The following is a 21283-nucleotide window of genomic DNA, read 5'->3' as shown; positions in this document are numbered from 1 at the left end:
TTGAACGCACTGCTAGTAACTTTTTTCTAAATCTCTGAGACTGCTATATTTCTAATACACTTCTCTTTAAGTTGAGGCATGTATTTTGTTACGAATAAAATGAAAATATGAGACAACTTAAGTAAAAGGGACTCATCTCATCCCTTGACGCTGTCCATAGTACTTGACAAAAACTGAATTTTCTTACCAGCTTCCAATGAGCAGGCCCCTGTACATTCTTTCTGCTTCTTTCATTAGCCATATAGTGGAATGCTGTGAGATTAACCTAGAAATCGAAGATTAATTCCCATGAATTGCCAACATCACGCAACTGTGTTTGTACCAATTAGTCAACTTCTAAATGTCCATTAATTATTAGTTTGGGCTTCAATAATCAGTTCACTTGAACTCTGAGGTCTTGTTTACTCATTGATATATATGTTTTATCTTAAGTTATGACACATGCTGTATATTCTGGCACCAACCACTTCATGAATTATTTCTGTGAATGCATGTGTTTGTTTTAGTTTGTGGAGTGTAGCTACTAAACTAATTTCTTTGATACAGGTGCACTGCTTGCAGTTTTTAATATATGAGGTGGTTTCTGGTGGGAACCTTAGGAGGCCTGGTGGGCTTTTTGGCAACAGTGCTTCAGAAATTCCTGTTAATGATTTAAAACAACTGGAGACATTTTTCTACAAGCTTGGTTTTTTCCTTCATATTCTGGACTATACAGGTAAGGTTCTTAGACTGATCATGTATCAACGTTTGCATGAGAAGCATTCATTCTCTTGGCCTATTCTTATTTGATAGATTAAACTCTTATGGGTCAAGTGCGTTGGTGCAGAAAATATATTCTTATTTTTTTTTTGGGCATAATATTTGATAGGTCAAAGCAGAAATAACTTGGTTTTATTAGTATTTCTAATTCTACCCAATTCTAATATTCCTCCTTGTACTTAAGTTCTTTTGGCTAGTGTTTACATAGCAATGATCACAATACCTTGGGGTGAAATGATGTTTTTAATAGGATGTGGCAGTGATAGAATTCTTGAACATGTTACTAGGTTCATCACTGGTTTCACTGAGTTGCACATCCAATCAACTTGGGACTACACAGTCTCATGTTTGTTATCTGTAGAACAAAATGGCGGCTAGTCCAACCCTTGGAAACAGAAATAAGGGATATAAAAAAGAGATAATTACTCCAAGGTCCCACTCAAAACAATTAATTACTCTTAGGTTCATTGGCAACCAAGATTAGGAAAATGACAACACATTACTCCCAGGTCCATTGGCAACTTAACCTCAGTTGCCAATGCACTTGGGAGTAATTCATTATTTTGAATGGGATTTGTATGTAATTCTTCCTATAAAAATGGGTTTACTATTACTAGTTAACTATAATACATGTGCCTAAAATCTAGGCCTTTGGGATCTTATGCAATGTTAAAAGCATCCAGCACACAACCGTGGAAAACTGTTAATTTGAAAGGGTGAATTGATATTTAAAGAACCACAGGACCAGAAAGTGAATTAGAATCTGCTTTCATCATAAGATTATGTTGTGTAGGAATAATTTGAGCTTGTAGGAACTAGGAAGAAATGAGGGAAAAGATGAGAGAAGAACAGAAAGATAGGTAGAGTCAGAGAGAAATGAGAGATTAAAGAGAGGTCGAGAGAAATCGAGGAACGAAGGAAATTGTATTTAGTCACTGCTGAGATAAGAAACTATAATACAAATGCCTTAATATATATAGGCTCACTCACTTACCTAACGGCTAATTTCACAGCACCGCTAACTAAACTGTTTTAACTAATATTAACATTTTATAAAACTATAACAATACCCCCCCTCAAAAGATCCTTGCCCTCAAGGATCATTGATAACAAAGTGAGGAAATTTTTGTTGCAACTGATGTAGAGGCATCCAAGATGCTTCCTCATCAGGTAATTGCTTCCACTTAATCAGAATTTCAGTAATAATCCGTCCCTTCTTTCTTCCAACTCGTTTTTGTAGAATATTTTCAGGTTCTAAGGCTGGAGGTAGCTCTGGCCAATCAAGAGGGGGATGCCTTTGCTTTACTTTAGGGTCAGGACAAAACTTTAATAGAGAAACATGGAAAGTTGGATGTATTCTTGATTCAGCTGGTAGCTCTAATTTGTAGGCAACAGCACCTATTCTGGCAATGACCTTGTAGGGACCAAAATATCTAGGAGCTAGCTTTTGATTACTCCTTGCAGCAGCAGAAATTTGTCTATAGGGCTGTAACTTAAGGAAAACCCATTGACCAACTGCAAACTCTCGATCAGTCCTATGAGAATCAGCCTTTTGTTTCATTAGATTGGCTGCTCGATGAAGATGATGCTTCAAAACAGCTAACACAGCTTCTCTAGCTGAAAAAGTCCTGTCTAAAACATCCAAAACAGAACCATTAGGTAAATAAGGACAATGAATAGGGGCTTTCTGACCATATAAAAGCTCATGAGGGGTTGCTTTTGTGGCTGTATGGAATGTGGTATTATACCACCATTCAGCTTGTGACAACCACTTGCTCCAATCCCTTGGTTGTTCCCAACACATACATCTAAGAAAGGTTTCTAAGCACCTATTTAGGACTTCAGATTGCCCATCTATTTGAGGGTGATATGCGGTTGAAAGTTGCTGCTTAATTCCCAAAACTTGCAGAAATTCCTTCCAAAATCCACTCACAAATATAGGGTCATGATCACTAATAATTTCAGCGGGTGCACCATGCAATTTATACACAGTATCCATAAAGAGTTGTGCTAAAGAAGAAGCGGAATAAGGATGAGTAAGAGGTATAAAATGGGCATACTTACTCATTCTATCAATTAATACCCAAATTGTATCCTTACCATGAGATTTAGGAAGTCCTTCTATAAAATCCATTGTAATACTCTCCCAAACTCGACTTGGAATTGGAAGAGGTTGCAACAGCCTTGGTGGAGCAATAGCTTCATATTTACAACGAGCACATGTATCACATTGCTTGATAAAATCTGTCACCTCATTAATCAATTTTTTCTGCCAAAATAATGCTTTAATCCTATGATAAGTGGCTTGAATTCCTGCATGCCCTCCTTGGGAACTAGAGTGTAACCACTCCAAAATTTGTTGTTTCAGATTAGGCTCACTCCCAATTACTAGCTTTCCCTTCCTTCTCAACAATTCTCCATCCCAAGAAAAATGTCCCCATGTACCACTATTTTCTTGAGCTTTCTTTTGTATCTCTGAAACCACAGCATCACTTCCCCAACTTCCCTTGATTTTGTCCAGCAATTCAGGAGAAGACGTATCTAAAACCATCTGCATCAGTTGCTGTTTGGGTATTCTTGAGAGAGCATCAGCTGCTGAATTATTATTCCCCTTCTTATATTGTATTTTGTAGTCAAACCCAGCTAGTTTTGCAACCCAAAACATCTGCAATGAGGTCTTTAGCTTCTGTCCCAGTAGATATTTCAGACTTTGTTGGTCAGACCTGATTTCAAACCATTTCCTCTCAAGGTACTGATGCCAATGAAGGACAGCAAGGACCACCGCCATTAATTCCTTTTCATATATAGAAAGGTGCTGGTGTCTTTCAGCTAAACCTTTGCTAAAGTAGGCAATTGGCTGCCCCTGCTGCATTAGTACTGCCCCCACGCCAAAACCACATGCATCTGTCTCCACCACAAATTCTTTAGTAAAATCAGGAAGAGAAAGGACAGGTGCTGATGTTAATATCTCTTTGAGATTATTAAATGCTTTGGAGGCCACTTCTGACCATCTGAACCCATCCTTCTTAAGAAGGCAAGTTAGTGGCTTGGCTAAAGCTCCATAACCCTTGATAAACCTTCTGTAGTAACCTGCCAATCCTAGAAACGCCCTTAGTTGTTTCATGGTCTTAGGTTCAGGCCATTCAGCAATTGCTTGAATCTTCTTTGGATCTGTTTTAACTGTCCCTTTACCAATTAGATGACCCAAATATTCTACCTCATTGGCTGCAAAAGAAACTTGCTCATCTTGACATAATACTGATGTTTCCTCAAAATGGAAAATACTTCCTTAAGATGCTGCACATGATCATCCAAGTTAGCACTATAAATTAATATATCATCAAAAAATACTAGCACAAACCTTCTCAAATAAGGACGAAATATGCTATTCATGGCTTCTTGAAATGTGGCTGGGGCATTAGTTAGGCCAAATGGCATAACCAGCCACTCATAGTGCCCACTATGCGTTTTGAAAGCAGTTTTCCCGACATCTTAAGGCACCATTCTAATTTGGTGATAACTAGCTCTAAGATCTAGCTTAGTGAAATATTTTGTAGCATTCAATTCATCAAAAAGTCCTCTACCAAAGGAATAGGATATTGATTTTTTACTGTTTTCTTATTTAATTCTCTATAGTCTATACACATTCTCCAAGTTCCATCTTTTTTCTTAACTAAAACTATAGGAGCAGAAAATGGACTTGAGCTTTCTTGTATTACCCCCCTTGCAATAACTCTCCCACTAAACCTTCAATAACATCTTTTTGAGCTGAGAGATATCTGTAAGGTTTTAAGTTTATAGGATTAGTTCCCTCCTGAAGAACAATAGAATGATCATGCCCCTTCCTGAAAGGTGGTAACCCTTTAGGCACTTCAAAGAGATCAGAAAACTCTTGTAATGTGGAAGAGATTACTTCTGGAATTTCTGAACAGCACTGGATAGAGAAAATTTCCACCCTTTCCTGCCCTTTTGGTATTAATTGTAACAAAAATACCTGACCAGTATTAAAATCTTCACTTTCCAGCCTCTTTGGCTGCACCACACGTAAGGTATTGGGAGGGGTAGCTTGAAGCTTACACATTTTCCCTTCAAGTAAAAAGAACATAGAGACTCATAATCCCAGAAAGCATTCTTAATACTTTTGAGCCATTTAAGCCCAAGTATCAAATCATAAGTAAGCAAATCAAGAACTCTAAAATCAAAAGAAAATTCTAAGCCCTGCATTTTCCATTTAAATCCTTCCCAAATGCCATGTATTCTAAGCCTTCTTCCCCCTGCCACTTCCACCAATGTTTCATGAGCTCCATCAGGTTGCCAACCCAGCTTCTGGGCTGTACTAAGATCTAAAAAATCGTGAGTGCTGCCATTATCAATTAAAATCTGGAGCTGTCTCTTCCCACAATAGGCTGTGAGCCTCATGGAGGACACAGTATCCACTCCATCAATGGCATGGAGAGAAATAAAAGACTGGTCCTCATCTTCTTCTATCTCACTGGCCTCTTCCTGTTAAGCATCTTCCTCAGACTTATCTTGCACCTTAATAAAATATAATTGCAATTTTTGTCTTTGAGGGCATTTGTGGTCGCGGGAGAATTTTTCATGGCAATAAAAGCACAAGTTTTTGATTCTATGTTCAGCTTCCTCTTCAGCCGAGAGGATCTTCGTAGTGGGTCTGCTGCCTTTTTGACTAAAAGAAACATTTTTAACTGATAAAGAGGGCATCTTTTCCTTCGGTTGGGTCCCACTCCTAGTTAACACATTTTTATTAACAGCCCACGTGTTCTGGCTTGAGGACGGTGTGGCCGAAGGTGACTGAGCCACGTACCCTCCATTCCTACCTTGCGTCTTCTTTTCAATGTGCCTCACCGTCATCACTTCTTGCATTCTGGCCAATTTCCGAGCTTCCCTCAAAGTGTGCGGCTTGAATAGGTGAATTGGTCCTTCATAGTCCTCCTGAAGACCCGATAGATAGATGTCTACCAGATATTCTTCGGGTAACCGAAGTTTGCACGCTATCATATCGAACTCGTCGTTGTAGTCGACCAGCGTTCCACGTTGCTTCAGGCAAGCGAGGTTGCTCATCGGGGTCTTATGAACTAGTCCGAAATGGTCCTTTATTTGCTCGGTATATTCTTCCCAGGTAGGCCGCATTCCTTCCCACGTCTTCTCGTACGCTTGATGCCATTGGAAGGCTTGTGGGTCAAGATGCATACTTGCAATCTTGATCTTGGATTCTTCCTGCTTTTCATCTAGCTCAAAATACCTTTCACACTTCAAGAGCCAGCCGAGCGCATCCTCTCTCGTAAACCTGGGAAACTCCATCTTCGTAAACTGAGTGGGTCTCCTATATTCTCTTCTATCATTCCCTTCTCGGTGCCTACGATCATCAAGGTCATAGTGCCGGTCAAGGTTCTGTCCGTTTCGAGGATTACCCTCTCGTTCAGCATCTCGATCCTTAACCAGTAATTGGAGTTGCTGGGAGAGCCCATCAACCAGGTCAGTCAAAGCCTCAATCTTGCCATTATTTTCTTCAATCTTTACCAAGTAGTCTTCCATCTGATGCTGATCTTGTTTGATGTGTCTCTGAGTCTTGACCATATATCATGCGAACCGGAGAGAGAGAAGGGGGGAGAGAGAGAGAGAGGCCGAGGAGCGTCAGCTCTGATACCACTATTGTGTAGGAATAATTTGAGCTTGTAGGAACTAGGGAGAAATGAGGGAAAAGATGAGAGAAGAACAGAAAGATAGGTAGAGTCAGAGAGAAATGAGAGATTAAAGAGAGGTCGAGAGAAATTGAGGAACAAAGGAAATCGTATTTAGTCACTGCTGAGATAAGAAACTATAATACAAATGCCTTAATATATATAGGCTCACTCACTTACCTAACGGCTAATTTCACAGCACCGCTAACTAAACTGTTTTAACTAACTAATATTAACATTTTATAAAACTATAACAGATTAGTGGCTAAATCTGAATCTTTTGGGGGTTATATATTGTTATATGATATATATTTGGCCATTGTACATTATGTGAATTGGATGGTGAAGATAATTCCTTTTACATCATTCATGACGGGCTTAAGATTTGGTTTTTACATTGTATCCCTCTTTTATGTTTTATCATAAATTAACTAGATGTCATGGTGATCACCAGTACTTAGAAATTATCTTGAAAGCCAGGGACTCTCTAAGATATTTCTGAACTTACAAGTGGTATAGAATGCTTTGGTTTCTAGACATGCTTCAGTTTTATTGACTCTTAGAAGTTCAATCATGCTTGCAGTCACTGTTGCAACATTGACAGACCTTGGTTTCTTATGGTTTCGGGAATTTTATTTAGAGTCTTCTCGAGTCATTCAGGTAAATAAATACACTCTTGTGTGTGCATATAACTGAATTTTCTGTTTTTCTGAACCACATTTTTCTTCTTAAGCATGTGCTTAATTATCAGTCATGCATTAAATAGGCGTTGTTGTGGTCATATTAAGACAGGAAATTGAAGTAAGCTGAAATGAACTTCTCTGTTAAGTTCTACGACTACCCTCAAGTCGGAGCAGCTTAAAATTTTCCAAGATACTTGCAAGATATTGCGTTTTGATTGCTCATAGGAATTTGTTCATAGGGATGATTCTATGTGAACCACTTCATCCAACAATTTAAGTTGTTAAGTAAGGACCTGTGAATTATTGTATGTATGGGCTTGCTTTGCATATAATTTTTCCATTTTTTTTTGGGGGTCCTCTGGCAGATAATGATTTTCCTCTTGAGAATATCTGTCGTCTAATTGCCACCTCTGCCCACACCCCAAACTAGATCTTGTTAGTTTCTCCAGACTTCTCAAGGAAGATGGAAGTCAGTCTACATATTTGATGTGGCAATGTATTTTATCTGAAGGAAAAAATGGTTGTAGCAAGCTGCATATATCTTGATCTTTCTACATCCTTCTGATGGATTTCCATATATATATGTATATATATAAACTCTGATCTGTCAATATTTGCTTAGAGTTTCCTTTGTTTTGCTAGAGATTTCTTTTTCTAGCATCTAGATCTAAAGTTGTAGCTTCTTTACTTTCTGATTCGTGCTCATACGTGTCTGTTTTTCTTCCTCTTCCTTGAATAAAAAATTGTGATTTTGCTCCTATAGTTTCCAATTGAGTTCTCTCTTCCCTGGATGTTGGTGGATTGTGTACTTGAGTCACCAAATTGTGGGCTTCTGGAGAGTGTTCTGATGCCATTTGACGTCTATAATGATTCAGCACAGCAAGCACTAGTCGTGCTGAAGCAACGGTTCCTCTATGATGAAATTGAAGCTGAGGTATAATCCTTTGGGGAAAATGACAATTATGGATCTTGTAAAGATATTAATGACAATTAAAGATCTCAAATTATTGAAAATTATGGACCTTGTATAGATATTAATGACAATTAAAGACCACAGGTTATTGAAATTTCATATGAAGACCATGGTCTTTGTTAAAATACTTCTAATTATTGAAATGACCAATAGAATGTTACTCATTAATTTAAGGAAAGTTGTGAATTTAAGGAAAATCATTTGTGAATATATAGAAAATCAATCATGAATGGATAGATAGTTTCATGAATGTATATATTATCACTTGTGAATTTTAGGATAATCTCTTGTGGATTTTGGGAAAGTCACTTGTGAGTTTATGAAAAATCAGTTGTGAATAGGTATTCAGAAATGTAAGAGTCTCTAAATCATTGATTTACAATTATAACTATTTAGATCTATTCACAATTGACGTTTCTTTTATTTACAAGTGACTTCTTTAAATTGATATTTGACTGTTTCTAAATCACAAGTGTTGACTCATAAATTCATGAGACTATCTATTCATTTATGGCTGAATTTTCCTAAATTTATACCTTCCTCAAATTCACAACTGAGTATCCTTAAATTCATAGGTGACAAAGCATTTATCTATTCACAATTGACTTTCCATTGATTTTTAAGTAACATTCCTTTAATTCATAACTAACTTTACTTAAATTCATGAGTCACATTTCATTGGTTATTTTAATAATTATTTATTTATTAGTTACAAATAAAAACCATAGTCCTTCCATAACAATTTTCATTAATGCTTTCACAAGATCTGTAATTGTCATTTTCCCAATCCTTTTTTTTTTAACCCCATGCTAGATATTATTAGATCAATTGCATGGGGCACTGAAAATTCTTCATTAAGTTATGCAATTGCTCTTAAGTGTATGCAAGTTAAATGTAATTAAGTAAAGCGCTTAATTTTTTGAAGTAAAATAAATGGTTTCACATGTGCCAGTTTATTCTTAAACTGTTTACATTGAACTTCTTAACAGGTGGACCATTGTTTTGATATATTTGTTTCAAGATTATGTGAAACTATTTTCACATATCATAAAAGCTGGGCAGCAAGGTGTGCTCTTTTTCCTCTCTTGGTTGTTCAACTTTGTTGTTGATATATTGCAAACTTCTTATGTTGCTTGCAAATACTGCAGTGAATTACTAGATCCTTCTTTCCTCTTCGCCTCAGACAATGCTGAAAGGTATTCTGTCCAGCCTATGAGGTTCAATATGCTGCTGAAGATGACTAAAGTCAAGGTTAATGCTTAATTCCTTCTTAGTGCTTGCCTCCTATGATTTGATTTGGTGCATTCAAGTGAAAGCTAGATAACGACGTGTCAATATGTGTAGCAATATGTGTTTGTCAAACTCTACCTCTCTAACTTTGTAGTGTAGATATTAAAATCATAACCCAATTACAAATTCCCTCAATTGTCAAAGTCTTCAGAGACATATAGTAGTCAATTTAGCTTGAATAGGAATAAATATGTACATGATCTACCGTCTAGTAGGTTCATGTTTCATGGTCTATCCCTCCTTCCATATATAACCCCCCTCCAAGTCAGATGCATGTGTGCACACACAAGCTCATATCATAAAGATTCCTCAGATATGTGCCTGCTGATTGATCACTATGGCCGGAACAGCATTCCTCTCATATACTTTGCATTCTACTAACTGTTATGATGCACAGCTACTTGGGAGGACTATCAATCTGCGAAGTTTGATTGTTGAAAGGATGAACAAGGTTTTCCGTGAAAATCTGGAGTTCCTTTTTGATCGTTTTGAGTGTCAGGACCTGTGTGCCATAGTGGTTAGTAGGTTTACTTACGGATGTTTTTTTTTTTTTAAAGAATCATTAACTGAAGCAACACAACCATTTTATTGCAGGAGCTAGAGATGTTATTGGATGTCTTAAAACATGCCCATGAATTACTGTCTAGAGATCTTTCCGTAGATTCCTTCAGTCTCATGTTGAATGAGATGCAAGAGAACATTTCTCTCGTGTCCTTTTCTAGCCGACTGGCCTCTCAGGTGTTTGTCTTTCTTCTCTCTGCATATGAATAATTATGAATATGAAGATTATTTTGCTGCTATACCAAATTAGACATCACTATTTGAATGGTAAATGATAGTACATGGCTTGAGCTATTTCTTAGCTTTTCATATAATTTGTTTGTGTGTATGCTAGATTTGGTCAGAGATGCAAAGTGATTTTTTGCCCAATTTCGTTCTTTGCAATACCACTCAACGTTTTATCAGATCAGCAAAGGTTATTCCTCTACAAAAGCCATCTATACCCTCTGCCAAGCCTAACTTCTATTGCGGCACTCAAGTAAGCATTATCCACATTCTTTTTTAATCTATTCTATATCAATTGTTTATTCTTTTTTAATCTGCAATCAATAATAATAAACCAATTGTGATATTGTTTGAGAGCCACAGTTGTGCCCAACACCTTAGTTATTCCTTCTAGTTTCGCCTCTTTTGTCCTTCAAAACTATCTTGTTTGTCTGGTTGTCTATTTTGGCTTTCCTCTCTCCTAAACTAGAGGGGCTATTAGTAGTATACTCTTTGTATGGATTTACCACCTTCAAGCATCTGCTACCTATATTATTTTTTGAAAGACTTCTTGTGATACTCATAAAATAATTTTTTTTTCTTGAGGACATGCGTGTTTCTCACATTATTCTGTTTTTATGGTAGGATTTGAACTCTGCTCATCAAAGTTTTGCACGACTGCATAGTGGATTTTTTGGAATACCTCACACGTTTTCGATTGTTCGACTTCTAGGATCTAGATCATTACCATGGCTTATTCGAGCTCTTCTAGATCACATATCCAACAAGGTATGTTAGGCAATAGAGCTTTAGAGTTACCTTTCATGCTTTGCTTTTTTACACAGTGAATGTATCCATTGCATGTTGCTCTAGGTGATAAGTCCTGAAATACACAATGGGATGGGAGAAATTTACTATAACAATTTGACTGAGTAGTTAATTAATTGATTGAAAGTAAGTAGTAGTCAAGTTTAGGAACTACGGATGCCAACACTATAGAATCAGAAATTAGAATACTCCCTTTTCCCATTAAGGTGCTAAGGAGCCATCTGTAATCTTAGCTGTAACGTTTCCAACACATGGAGTGTAAGTGGAAAACAACTCATGACAATGAGTCATGTGGTCGGAGGCTCCTGAATTAACAATCCAGACTATGGCTTTGTGAGATGTTTGTAAGGCTTGAAGAAACGTTCCTCTTTTGGCAATTGTTGCTTTAGGCCTATATTTTGCCGCTGACACTATGGTCTCAATCTGGTTACCTTTATTAGAATATTTAGGACAGTCCAAATAACCACTCTTAAAGCTTTCCATGAGATGAAACCCATATAGTAGAGGAGAATCAGTACCCACATTCTAAGAGCACTCCAAACTCCTTCAAATAGACCCCTAAACACCCTATAGGGATAACTGAATGTGGAGGGAAGGGTACCCAATTATGGATGATGCCTGGATCTTGTCGGAAAAGGGTCTTTGTTGCCAAAAAGAGAAGTCACGGCCTGAATAGAGGTTTCATGCGCTTCCACGTGCCACCAGGCAAGCATTGATGTCGGACCTTTAGGCGGTGCATGTGGGCCACGCATGCCAGCGATCGCCATGTCCTGGGGGGTTTCATCGATCGGAGCTGTCCAAGCACACGTAGGGGGGCGATGAGAGCCACGACAGTCTTGAACATCACCTGCATCACAGCCCTAGGGTTTTGGACGGAATACCTTACGCAATCAATAACTCATAAAACCTTAATGATGATTTTGGATCATTTGCTATGATACCATGTGGAATTTGAGAGAAAATAATATTTCTCATTGATTCAATACTGAGTACAAGCTGACTACATACATACACAAGGGGAAATAAATATTAATAAAGTCTGATAAAGCCTAATAAAGACTCTACAATATTTACAATAAATACCAAATATTCCCATAGTAACAAACTAACTTTTACTCTTCTACTATTACTAGTTCTTTAAGCTACACGTTTCTTAAGTATAAATCTGATAGGTGCTCAAAATAACTAAAATAAGAATAACTCTATTAGGATGATATAGAACAAGAATCTCGTTCTATATTTCTCTTAATAGCCACGCTCAGGAGAATCTTCAAAAGGTTTAAAAGACTATTTTATTGATAAACTGATATGATAGCTTCTAAGTTGCTAGTCATATTTATAATGCTAAATACAATCTAAAATAATGGATAAAATCTAGATAACTAGATAACTAAATAATATCTTCTATAATCTAAAATACTGAATAAAATCTAAATAGATAAACTACTAGATCTAAATAAAATCTAAAGAATAAAATCTGACTAAATAAAATACTAAATCTAAAGAAATATCAAATACTGAGCAAAATAAACAATGAAATCAATCTGTATTTATCTTTTGACGCTTTCTTCTTGAATAAGTCTTCATGGAAATATTATCTGGAATCTTATCAAAATCACTTTCTCACCACCCCTTCCCCCCCCTAAAAAAACAAGAAAAGAAAAAAAGTCAAGCTGTATGTTATAAAAAAAGTCAATCTATAACCTTGAAGGATTGTCAATTGTGGCTTAAGCTGGAAAATCTATGAATTGGCTCCTAAGTTGTTAGAGTGGACTACTTTTCTTGACAATGTTGCTAGGAAAACCGCAACGGGAATTTTTAGGTGGTTCTTGTGGTTTTTCTTGATTCCTTTCTTGGGGTGCTTATTTTTCTTCCTTGGTGCCTATTAGGTAATGTCCAAATCTGCTTTGATAAGGAGATTTATTATCCTTGACAAGTCCATGAGCTTGATTAGGATATGTCTCCTTTTCTCCCTTTTGTACACACATGCACAAGCTCACTTGGTTGAATACTAGAGCATATTTTATCTACTCTTCCCTATTGTCCTAAAGATATTTATGGTCTTGGATTATTATACTTGACCCATGAATCACCTTCAGTAGATACCATACCCTTACCTGTAAAGATGGTTCTGTCTCTTTACTCATGCATTGTCCAATCTTAGGCCTAATAGATCCCTTCATTCTTGTCCTCTCCCAGCCCAAGAGTCTAGTTTGCCTATGGCCCTCTCTCTCTTTCTATAATACAACCATGAAGGCTTCCTTGTTGTAACTTGCCATAAGCTTGATGGAACTAGTTATCTATAACTATCCTCATCTGTGATAGAACCTAAGACATATAGAGCGAAAAGAAAGGAAAATGCCTTTACTGGATGACATGAGCAAGAATCTTATCTTAATTCATAAAACTAATAAAGCCTCCCCCTCCCCTCTCATCTTAATACAGCCATAGAGGCTTCTGGCTCATAACTTGCCATAGGGATATATTTGATTTCATAGGGATCAATTTTATTTCTGTGATGAATGTGAACGAAAGTAATACACCCATAGACTTGCAAAGAGAGGTGATTTTGAAGGTGAGGATTGGAATGGGTAGTATGAAGAACATCAAGGGGGGTTTGGAATGATAAGATATGGCTAGGTATCCTATTGATAAGATGGGTGGCAGCTAGGATAGCATCACCCTAATAACATCTGGACACATTATGGGTGAGAACAAGGGCTTTGGCGACATCCATTATGTGGTGATTTTTTCTTTCAGCTATCTCATTTTGTTGGGGGTTGTGAGCACACGTGCTTTTATGAATAATGCTGTGTTATTTAAGGAAATTGCCTAGGGCACTACTAATGAACTTTGTACTATTATCAGTATGAAGAATTTTTATGGTGGTTTGGAACTGGGCTATAATCATATGGTAGAAATTCACAAATACGGAGACAACCTTAGTTTTTTCTTTGAGGAGGTAGGTCCAACAAACTTGAGTATGATTATCAATAGGTTTTATAAACCATTTTTTATGGGTACGATTTGAAATGTAGTTGGGTCCCCAAAGGTCACTATGGATAGTGGCGAAAGGTTGGGATGTTTGATAAATATTGTGAGAAAATATAGTTCTTTAGTGCTTTGCGAGTTCACAAACATCACAATAAAACTTGGAAACATCTTTATTAGAGTAAAGATAATGAAACATTTGACTTAAATACTGAAAATTTGGATGACCAAAACGTTGGTGCCATAGCAAAAGGTCGTTATTCCTAGGAAGGGTGACTTTATTGCTAATACTACCATTCTTTATGAAAGGTGCATCAAAGTAGTAAAGACCGTCAAATTCCTTAGTGCTGCCAATCATTGTCCCCATTGACAGTTCCTAAAGCACACAATAAGTGGCATAGAAGTTAGCATGGCAATGTTTGTTCCTGTTCAGTTTATGAACAGATAATAAATTACACTTCAAATTGGGAACATGAAACACAAAGTAAAGAGTAAGCTTATCAGAAATTTTGACATCTCCTATCCCAACCACAAGAGATAAAGAGGCATCAGAAATTTTAACCTTAAGAGAATCATCTCACGGTGTATAAGTAGTAAAAAGTGCACGGTTATTCGTCATATGATCAGAAGCACTAGAGTCAACAATCCAGAATCTTCCAATACATAAATGTTGAATAGCACTTAAGGCTTGTAAGAAGTTACTGTTGTGAACTATGGTTGCTGCTGGTTGGTGGGACAAACCAGGCATTTGGAGTGTGTTTAAAAAATTCATAAATTTAGTGAATTGATTATATGAGAATGCTTGAGGTGCGAGACTTCCATCATTAAGTTTCTCTATACTGACATGATAACCACGCCCCTTGGGCTTTTTGGGTTTTCAATCTGGAGGTTTTCCATGAATATCCCAACAAGTTTCTTTCGTATGGCCTACCGTTTTATAGTGCTCACAGACAAGTTTGTTTTTTTGGTTTCTTGAGGTGTTGAATCAACACCTCTAGCTGCAAGTGCTGATGGTTCAAGTGCATTGTTGGTTGGATGATTATCATTTTGTAGCATAACTCATCGTCGAGAATCTTCACGCCTAACTTTAGCAAAGGCTTCATAAACAGATGGTAGTGGAACACGGCTAAGTATTCTCCCCCTTACGACATCGAGATCTGTGTTGAGGCCAACAAGGAATTCAAATAAATGTTCCTTATCGGCTTGTTTCTCATATTGGGCAGCATCCTCAGCATTTTTTCATGATGCCTCATTATTCAAATCCAACTCTTGCCAGAGTGCAGTCATATCGAGATAATATTCGTTAAGGCTGCAGGATCCTTGTGTCATGCGCCACAACTTGCTTTTGATTTTGAAAATTTGAGACATTTTCTCCATCAGAATACGCTTCTCGAATTGCTTCCCATATTTCTCATGTAGTAGGTGGAAACATAAAGCTTCGTTTAATTGCTAGAGCCTAGAGCCATAGCATTAATAAGCCAGGAGGCAGCCATGGAATTTTCGTTCTTCCGTTTCTATGGAGCCTGGAGTTTGGAATTATCGGGCATTTCAAAATCCCCATTGAGATATCTAAGACGCCCATGGCCTTCCCTGGCTAGCTTCACAGATTGCACCTATTCTTGGTAGTTGTTGCCAGTGAGTTTCTCTGGCACGATGAGGACAGCAGACTCTGTGGTGCGCTCGACCCCCTTCCTTGGCGTCAACTTGGACTCAAACCATTGGAGCTCTTGGTTTCAGTCGCGGTGCGTTTTGGACCATGCGACTCCCCTTGTGCCTCCACATCATCGTCTTTTGAAGTGAGTAAATTCTTGATTTCTCCCTCTTGCTCTAATACCATGTGAGTGGAGAATCAAAAAACTGAATGTATATTATTTACAAGAGCTGAATGATGCAATATATATAGTAGAAGAATCCTTCAAATCACTTAATATACGCCTACACATCTACAAATCTGCGACAGCAATAAAATCTGATTGCAACGGTCAGATCAGAGAAGAATCAGGGATTATGATAAATTGAAATTAATCCCATCAAAAACAGATTGATTATCAGGATTTTCTACACTTAGGCATCTCATACTACCCTAGTCTCCATCCAAATGCTTGTATAAATAAGCTTATTAGTCAGATCATCTAACTTCTGTAATATCCTGATGGGCTTTCAAAGTGTGACTGAAACAAAGGAGAAGTGGGGAGGATTAAAAATATTGACTGATGAAGGTCATATATAGATGGTTGTCATGTAGGGGACTGACAGACATACATGTATGCATACAGTGTATGCAAATGCATCCTTGTGTTTCCAAATATTTGGATCTGGGGTTAAAAAAAAAAAAACCATGCGTCAGTAAAATTTTATGTGTGCTATTCTCAGATAACTATGATTGAACCAATGATCACTGGATTGCAAGAATCATTGCCGAAAACTATTGGACTTCTGCCTTTTGATGGAGGTGTGACAGGTATGTCAACATGTCGAAAACTCCTTATGTCTTTTTTTTATGCCAACCACCCAATTTATATCCTATGCATAACATCTTCATCAATTTTGTACCATTGATCCTGAATTTTGACACTTGTATACAATTGTTAAGATAAATCATAAATTTTGGATCTTTATTAGGTATTAGTGCATCTTAAATCTTTATTATTCTTTTTTTTTTTCATTTCATGGTCATTATCTTGAGCTCATGGTCATATAACAATGATGATGCTTTTATGTAGCCTGTTACTGAATTTGGTTATTTTCTTGCAGCTTGTGTGAGACTCGTTAAAGAACATCTTAACTGGGGGACAAAGGCTGAGCTGAAAACAGAAGTTCTCCGTGGGATTAAAGAGATTGGAAGTGTACTATACTGGATGGGACTTCTAGATATTGTGTTGGTTGGTAACTTGCCATAAGCTTGAATGATCATAGATACTAAAATGATGTGGTTCAGCATTATGATGATATGGCTCTACTCAATTTGGATGCATGGGTTTTTACGTATACACCAAAAAAGTAGAAGAACTACATGTGCAAACATTTCTCATATATATTATGCACAACAGCTAGGTAATGTGTAATGAGTTAAAAGTACAAATCTTGCCCTGTAAGTTTCAGCAAATGGCTTTTCAAAGGGGTTCCCACGTTTTTCCACGGGTTTTCCCACATGGATTTACAAAGGAATTAGCTATATCATTTGAGCAAATTATTGCTTTTTCTTTTTTTTTTTACAAATTTGGGGGGGTGTTGGCAGAATTCCTTGTCCTCTTTTGATACATTGGTTTCTGATAGAGCCCCTCATTATTTTACTAAGACATATCAAAGGAAGTCAAAGGGAAAGAATGACTCTAGTAGAATAATGGTGACTGGTCCAGAGGTTTATCCTTCAGTCTCTAGCCGTAAGGAACAGTAGCGTGGGATCTTTGGCCATAATTAAGATCTTTTGGGAGGTATGGGCTGGGGGGGAAGCCATGCTGTCCGTGCTGAGGGTATATTTAATCTTTTTGCTTGTATTGAGGGGATATCTTGTAAGAGAAGGGAAAGGAGAGACTGGCCTCTCGAATGCCAGAAGGAGTGAACCCTCTTGTGAGGTTTGAGCTTGTAATGTTGTTACTTTTGTGATCATTCAAGGGAGATAGGGTTTTGGCCAGAATTAGAGGAAGACTTGTAACTCTGATTCAGTTTCTCTCAATTTATTAATATCAAAACCTCAGCATTTTCCTCTCATTTATTGTTATTACTGTCTTGATTGCTGTTTCTGTGGAAATATTGGTTTGGGACTTATTAGTTTCTTTTCTCATCAATTTCTTTCCTGAAACATTTTTGCTGTGCGGGCTACTTTGGCTGCCTGACAGAGAGAAACAGATACAATGCACTTCATGCAAACTGCTTCTTGGTTGGGCTTGGTTCCTGGTGCAGACGGACAAGTATCAAATGCTCATGATGGTGGAGACAGTCCTGTTGTTAGTCTCTTTAAATCGACAACTGCTGCTATGGTGTCAACCCTTGGATGCCCAAATCCTAATTCTTTCCACATCATGGCAAAACAGGCTGAAGCTGCAGGTATATTTTTAGATATGCGTTATTATTTTTACTCCCATTGCACTGGAAGTGGAATATGTGCACATGCACTTGATGCTAAAAAAAAAAAAATGTTGTGGGATGGTGTAAACCAGGGCATATGATTGACTATAAGGAATTGCCCAAAGGTTGAGGGAATGACGAAAATTTTTAGGTTGTCCAGTTAAAACTAAAACGGGTTTTATCAGGTTGGTTGAAAATGAATTGCTGGCTGGCAAGTTGTTTTGATCAGGAAGATTGATGGCAATAATGGAACTTTTTTGTTTATGATATAAAGAGCAATTAATTCATACTTGAAAGGTTTTTAAGATTTTGTCTTAACTTTCTTGGTTGTCTTGTCAGCACACTTGCTGGTCATGGAAATAATGAAAATCTATCTTAGATGAGACCATGTCAATCTGACATTCCTGATATTTGGTTCTTCTCTGCCCTTTTAACTTTCTGACTCTCAAAAGAAAAATACTGTAAAGCACTCGTGTTTTCCGTGTCTACCTTTTTCCTCCCAAGTGATGGAGAAATGAATCGGTGAGATTACATCATGGGTGAAGCCTTTCTCAGTTATTCTCTTTTGAGGTAATTTTTGAAAGGTTGGTTTTATCCCAAAAGATGTTACAGCTTGTGGATTTGACAGACTACAGAAAAGTCCCTTTGATTATCCTGTTATGAATTATTTCATTTCATTTTTTTGTTCTTTTCTTGAAAGCTCTTTTTTGGTTCGCATTGCATCTTTCATAATGCTTCGTTGTTTTCTGGAATGCATTTCCTGTTATTCTTTTTATCAGTTCTTTTCTTGTAGAGATATCATGTTTCTGCCTTTTGTTTGGTTTTAGGCAGTTGTTAATCAGGCATCTTTGACTGTATTACAGATCTTTTATACAAGGCTAACTTGAATACTGGAAGTGTGCTGGAGTATGCCCTTGCTTTCACAAGTGCTGCTTTAGATAAATATTGTAGTAAATGGAGTGCTGTACCCAAGACAGGCTTCATTGACATTACAACCACTAAAGATTTCTACCGTATATATAGTGGTCTCCAAATCGTAAATAATCCTGTTCCTTCATACTTTTTTTCATATACTCAGAGCATTTAATTATTTATTTGATTCTTTTCATGGCAGTACTTGGCGCACACATTCTACTTCCTAACGTAGCAAATTTTATAGGAGAACCATCAACTACCATTTTCTATTTTTATGACATTGTTGTCTTCACATATAAATTTTGTCCATGTTTGTTGTTGAGAGTTTTAACTATGGATTTATGTTAATAGTGTCATGTCTCCTTTTTGAAATAGTGAAATTCATACTTTAACTTGACAGGATTTGATTGTTTAATATGTACATGAAATCGCAAGTTTTTTTCATGCGAAAAAAGTTGTTTTGATGAGTGTTGTTATGCTTGAGCCACGCAGGGATATTTAGAAGCATCTGTCCAAGTACCAGCAAATAGTTACGAAGGGCTGGGTGATTCGGTGGCTTGGGGTGGTTGCACCATAATATATTTGCTTGGGCAACAGCTGCATTTTGAGCTCTTTGACTTCTCATATCAGATCCTCAATATTGCAGAAGTAGAGGCTGCATCTGTGGTTCAAACAAATAAGAACGCGCATTTTCTTGTTCAGGTTTACATTGCTAGATTGCTTGAACTAGGAATAAATTATGTTTGATAGCTTTCATCTATTAGATTAAGGCATTTCTGTTTGTTCTATAGATCGGCATTTAAGCTCTAATAAAAATGGATGGCGGTTTGTTGTTAACATTTCTGGTAGCTTGCTTCATTTTGTAGTGTCTGCCAATTAGCATCATGTCTAAACAATTTATAAAAGGACATCGTGAATTTTCTAATATTCAGATGTAGAGTAATGATTAAGCGATCTTTTTACCTCGTATGGAAGAAATCAAATGTAGAGCTCAGATGGGGGGACTATTGAATCATCACAAGATCAGATGAGTAATTAGCAGTGAAGCTGTGGTTAATTAAGTTCATTATAGATTTGAAGACCTAGAAACATCTGTGGTGATTTCTATGCTTTTTTCAAAAAAAAAAAAAATCAATATCTTGTGTGATGGTAATCACCACATTCACATTTTCTCTGCCAACAGGGATGGGATGCATTACTGGAAGCAATGAAGAAAGCAAGGAGATTAAACAACCATGTATTCTCTATGCTGAAAGCACGCTGCCCCTTGGAAGAAAAGACAGCTTGTGCTATCAAGCAAAGTGGTGCTCCGCTCCATAGAATTAAATTTGAGAACACAGTTTCTGCATTTGAAACCTTGCCACAGAAGGGGGCCTGAACTAGTGCTGTGCTTCTCCCCAGTTCCCTGACGGTCTTACTGTCTGAGAAATTTGATGTAACTTTGTACCGTGTCTGTATATGTGTTCTACTGTTTAATTGTATGTAATTGCATCATAATTCACGAACACTTGCTCCCGTTCAGATGACGAAACGGGAGGGCGTTTGTTGGTGACTGGATGAGCCGTCGTTGCCAAAGACTTGAACATCAATCTAAACCACACTGCCTTGAGAATGCATTTGAAACTCGTGTGTTCTTTCTTATTATTGTTTGATTTCGTGCTTTACACTGTGAAAGATTATGTGGTTCCCTGGGTCATTTGAGTTTTTAAGGGAGAATGACAATTAGATATTGAGCCCATTTAAATTTCAACTGAGTATAATTAATTATAAAAATAATTAATTAATATAATTAATTTTAATTATAATTGATTATATTATAATATAATATCTTTGGATATTGTTTTTTGAAATTAATTAACAAAATTAAAAATGTTCAAATAATTTAGTCAAAATTAATTTTAATTGTGTAAATTATTATAAAAAACATTACTTTTTAAAATTAAATTATCAATAAATTTGTATATAATATTATTAAATTTTTTAAATTTTATTTAAGAAGTAAAATATATTATTTAAATTATATATCTGATTAATTATAAAAATTTAAATTATATTAATATTAATATTTTAATTTACGTAAATAAGTAACTTAATATATTTCAGTTTAAATAAATTTAATAAAAGAAAAAAATTTAATTCTTAAATATTAAATATTAATTTAACAATAATGAATAAAAATGATAATATAAAAGTTGATTTTTAATAACATTATGAATATAAGTCATATCTGATAAAAATGTTATGGATAATGATAAAGGTAAGTAGCCATCAATGTGATGATCTTTCTCATGCTTTATTTTATCTTTTCT

At 36.6% G+C, this 21283-nt stretch overlaps 1 protein-coding gene across 1 annotated transcript; it reads left to right on the top strand.

Moving 5' to 3' along the window:
- Nucleotides 1–546: 546 nt before the first annotated feature.
- Nucleotides 547–20597, top strand: LOC129297693 (protein PIR-like; the record flags this gene model as incomplete). The annotated part of the gene is given in 15 exon segments (XM_054936043.1): nucleotides 547–715; nucleotides 7045–7121; nucleotides 7908–8078; nucleotides 9107–9183; nucleotides 9266–9368; nucleotides 9805–9924; nucleotides 10002–10145; nucleotides 10303–10446; nucleotides 10818–10961; nucleotides 16365–16452; nucleotides 16746–16873; nucleotides 17831–18038; nucleotides 18923–19095; nucleotides 19467–19676; nucleotides 20158–20597. Coding segments are annotated over 15 exon segments (2151 nt in total), but the record flags the coding sequence as incomplete, so codon positions are not given.
- Between the last annotated feature and the right edge of the window lie 686 nt (nucleotides 20598–21283).

The sequence above is a fragment of the Prosopis cineraria genome, unplaced genomic scaffold, assembly GCF_029017545.1.
Source record: "Prosopis cineraria cultivar Desert tree isolate PC_DT_omini unplaced genomic scaffold, ASM2901754v1 PC591, whole genome shotgun sequence".
Taxonomy (NCBI): Eukaryota; Viridiplantae; Streptophyta; class Magnoliopsida; order Fabales; family Fabaceae; genus Prosopis; species Prosopis cineraria.
Note: the sequence above shows the minus strand (reverse complement) of the source record. Positions and strands in the feature narration are given on the sequence as shown.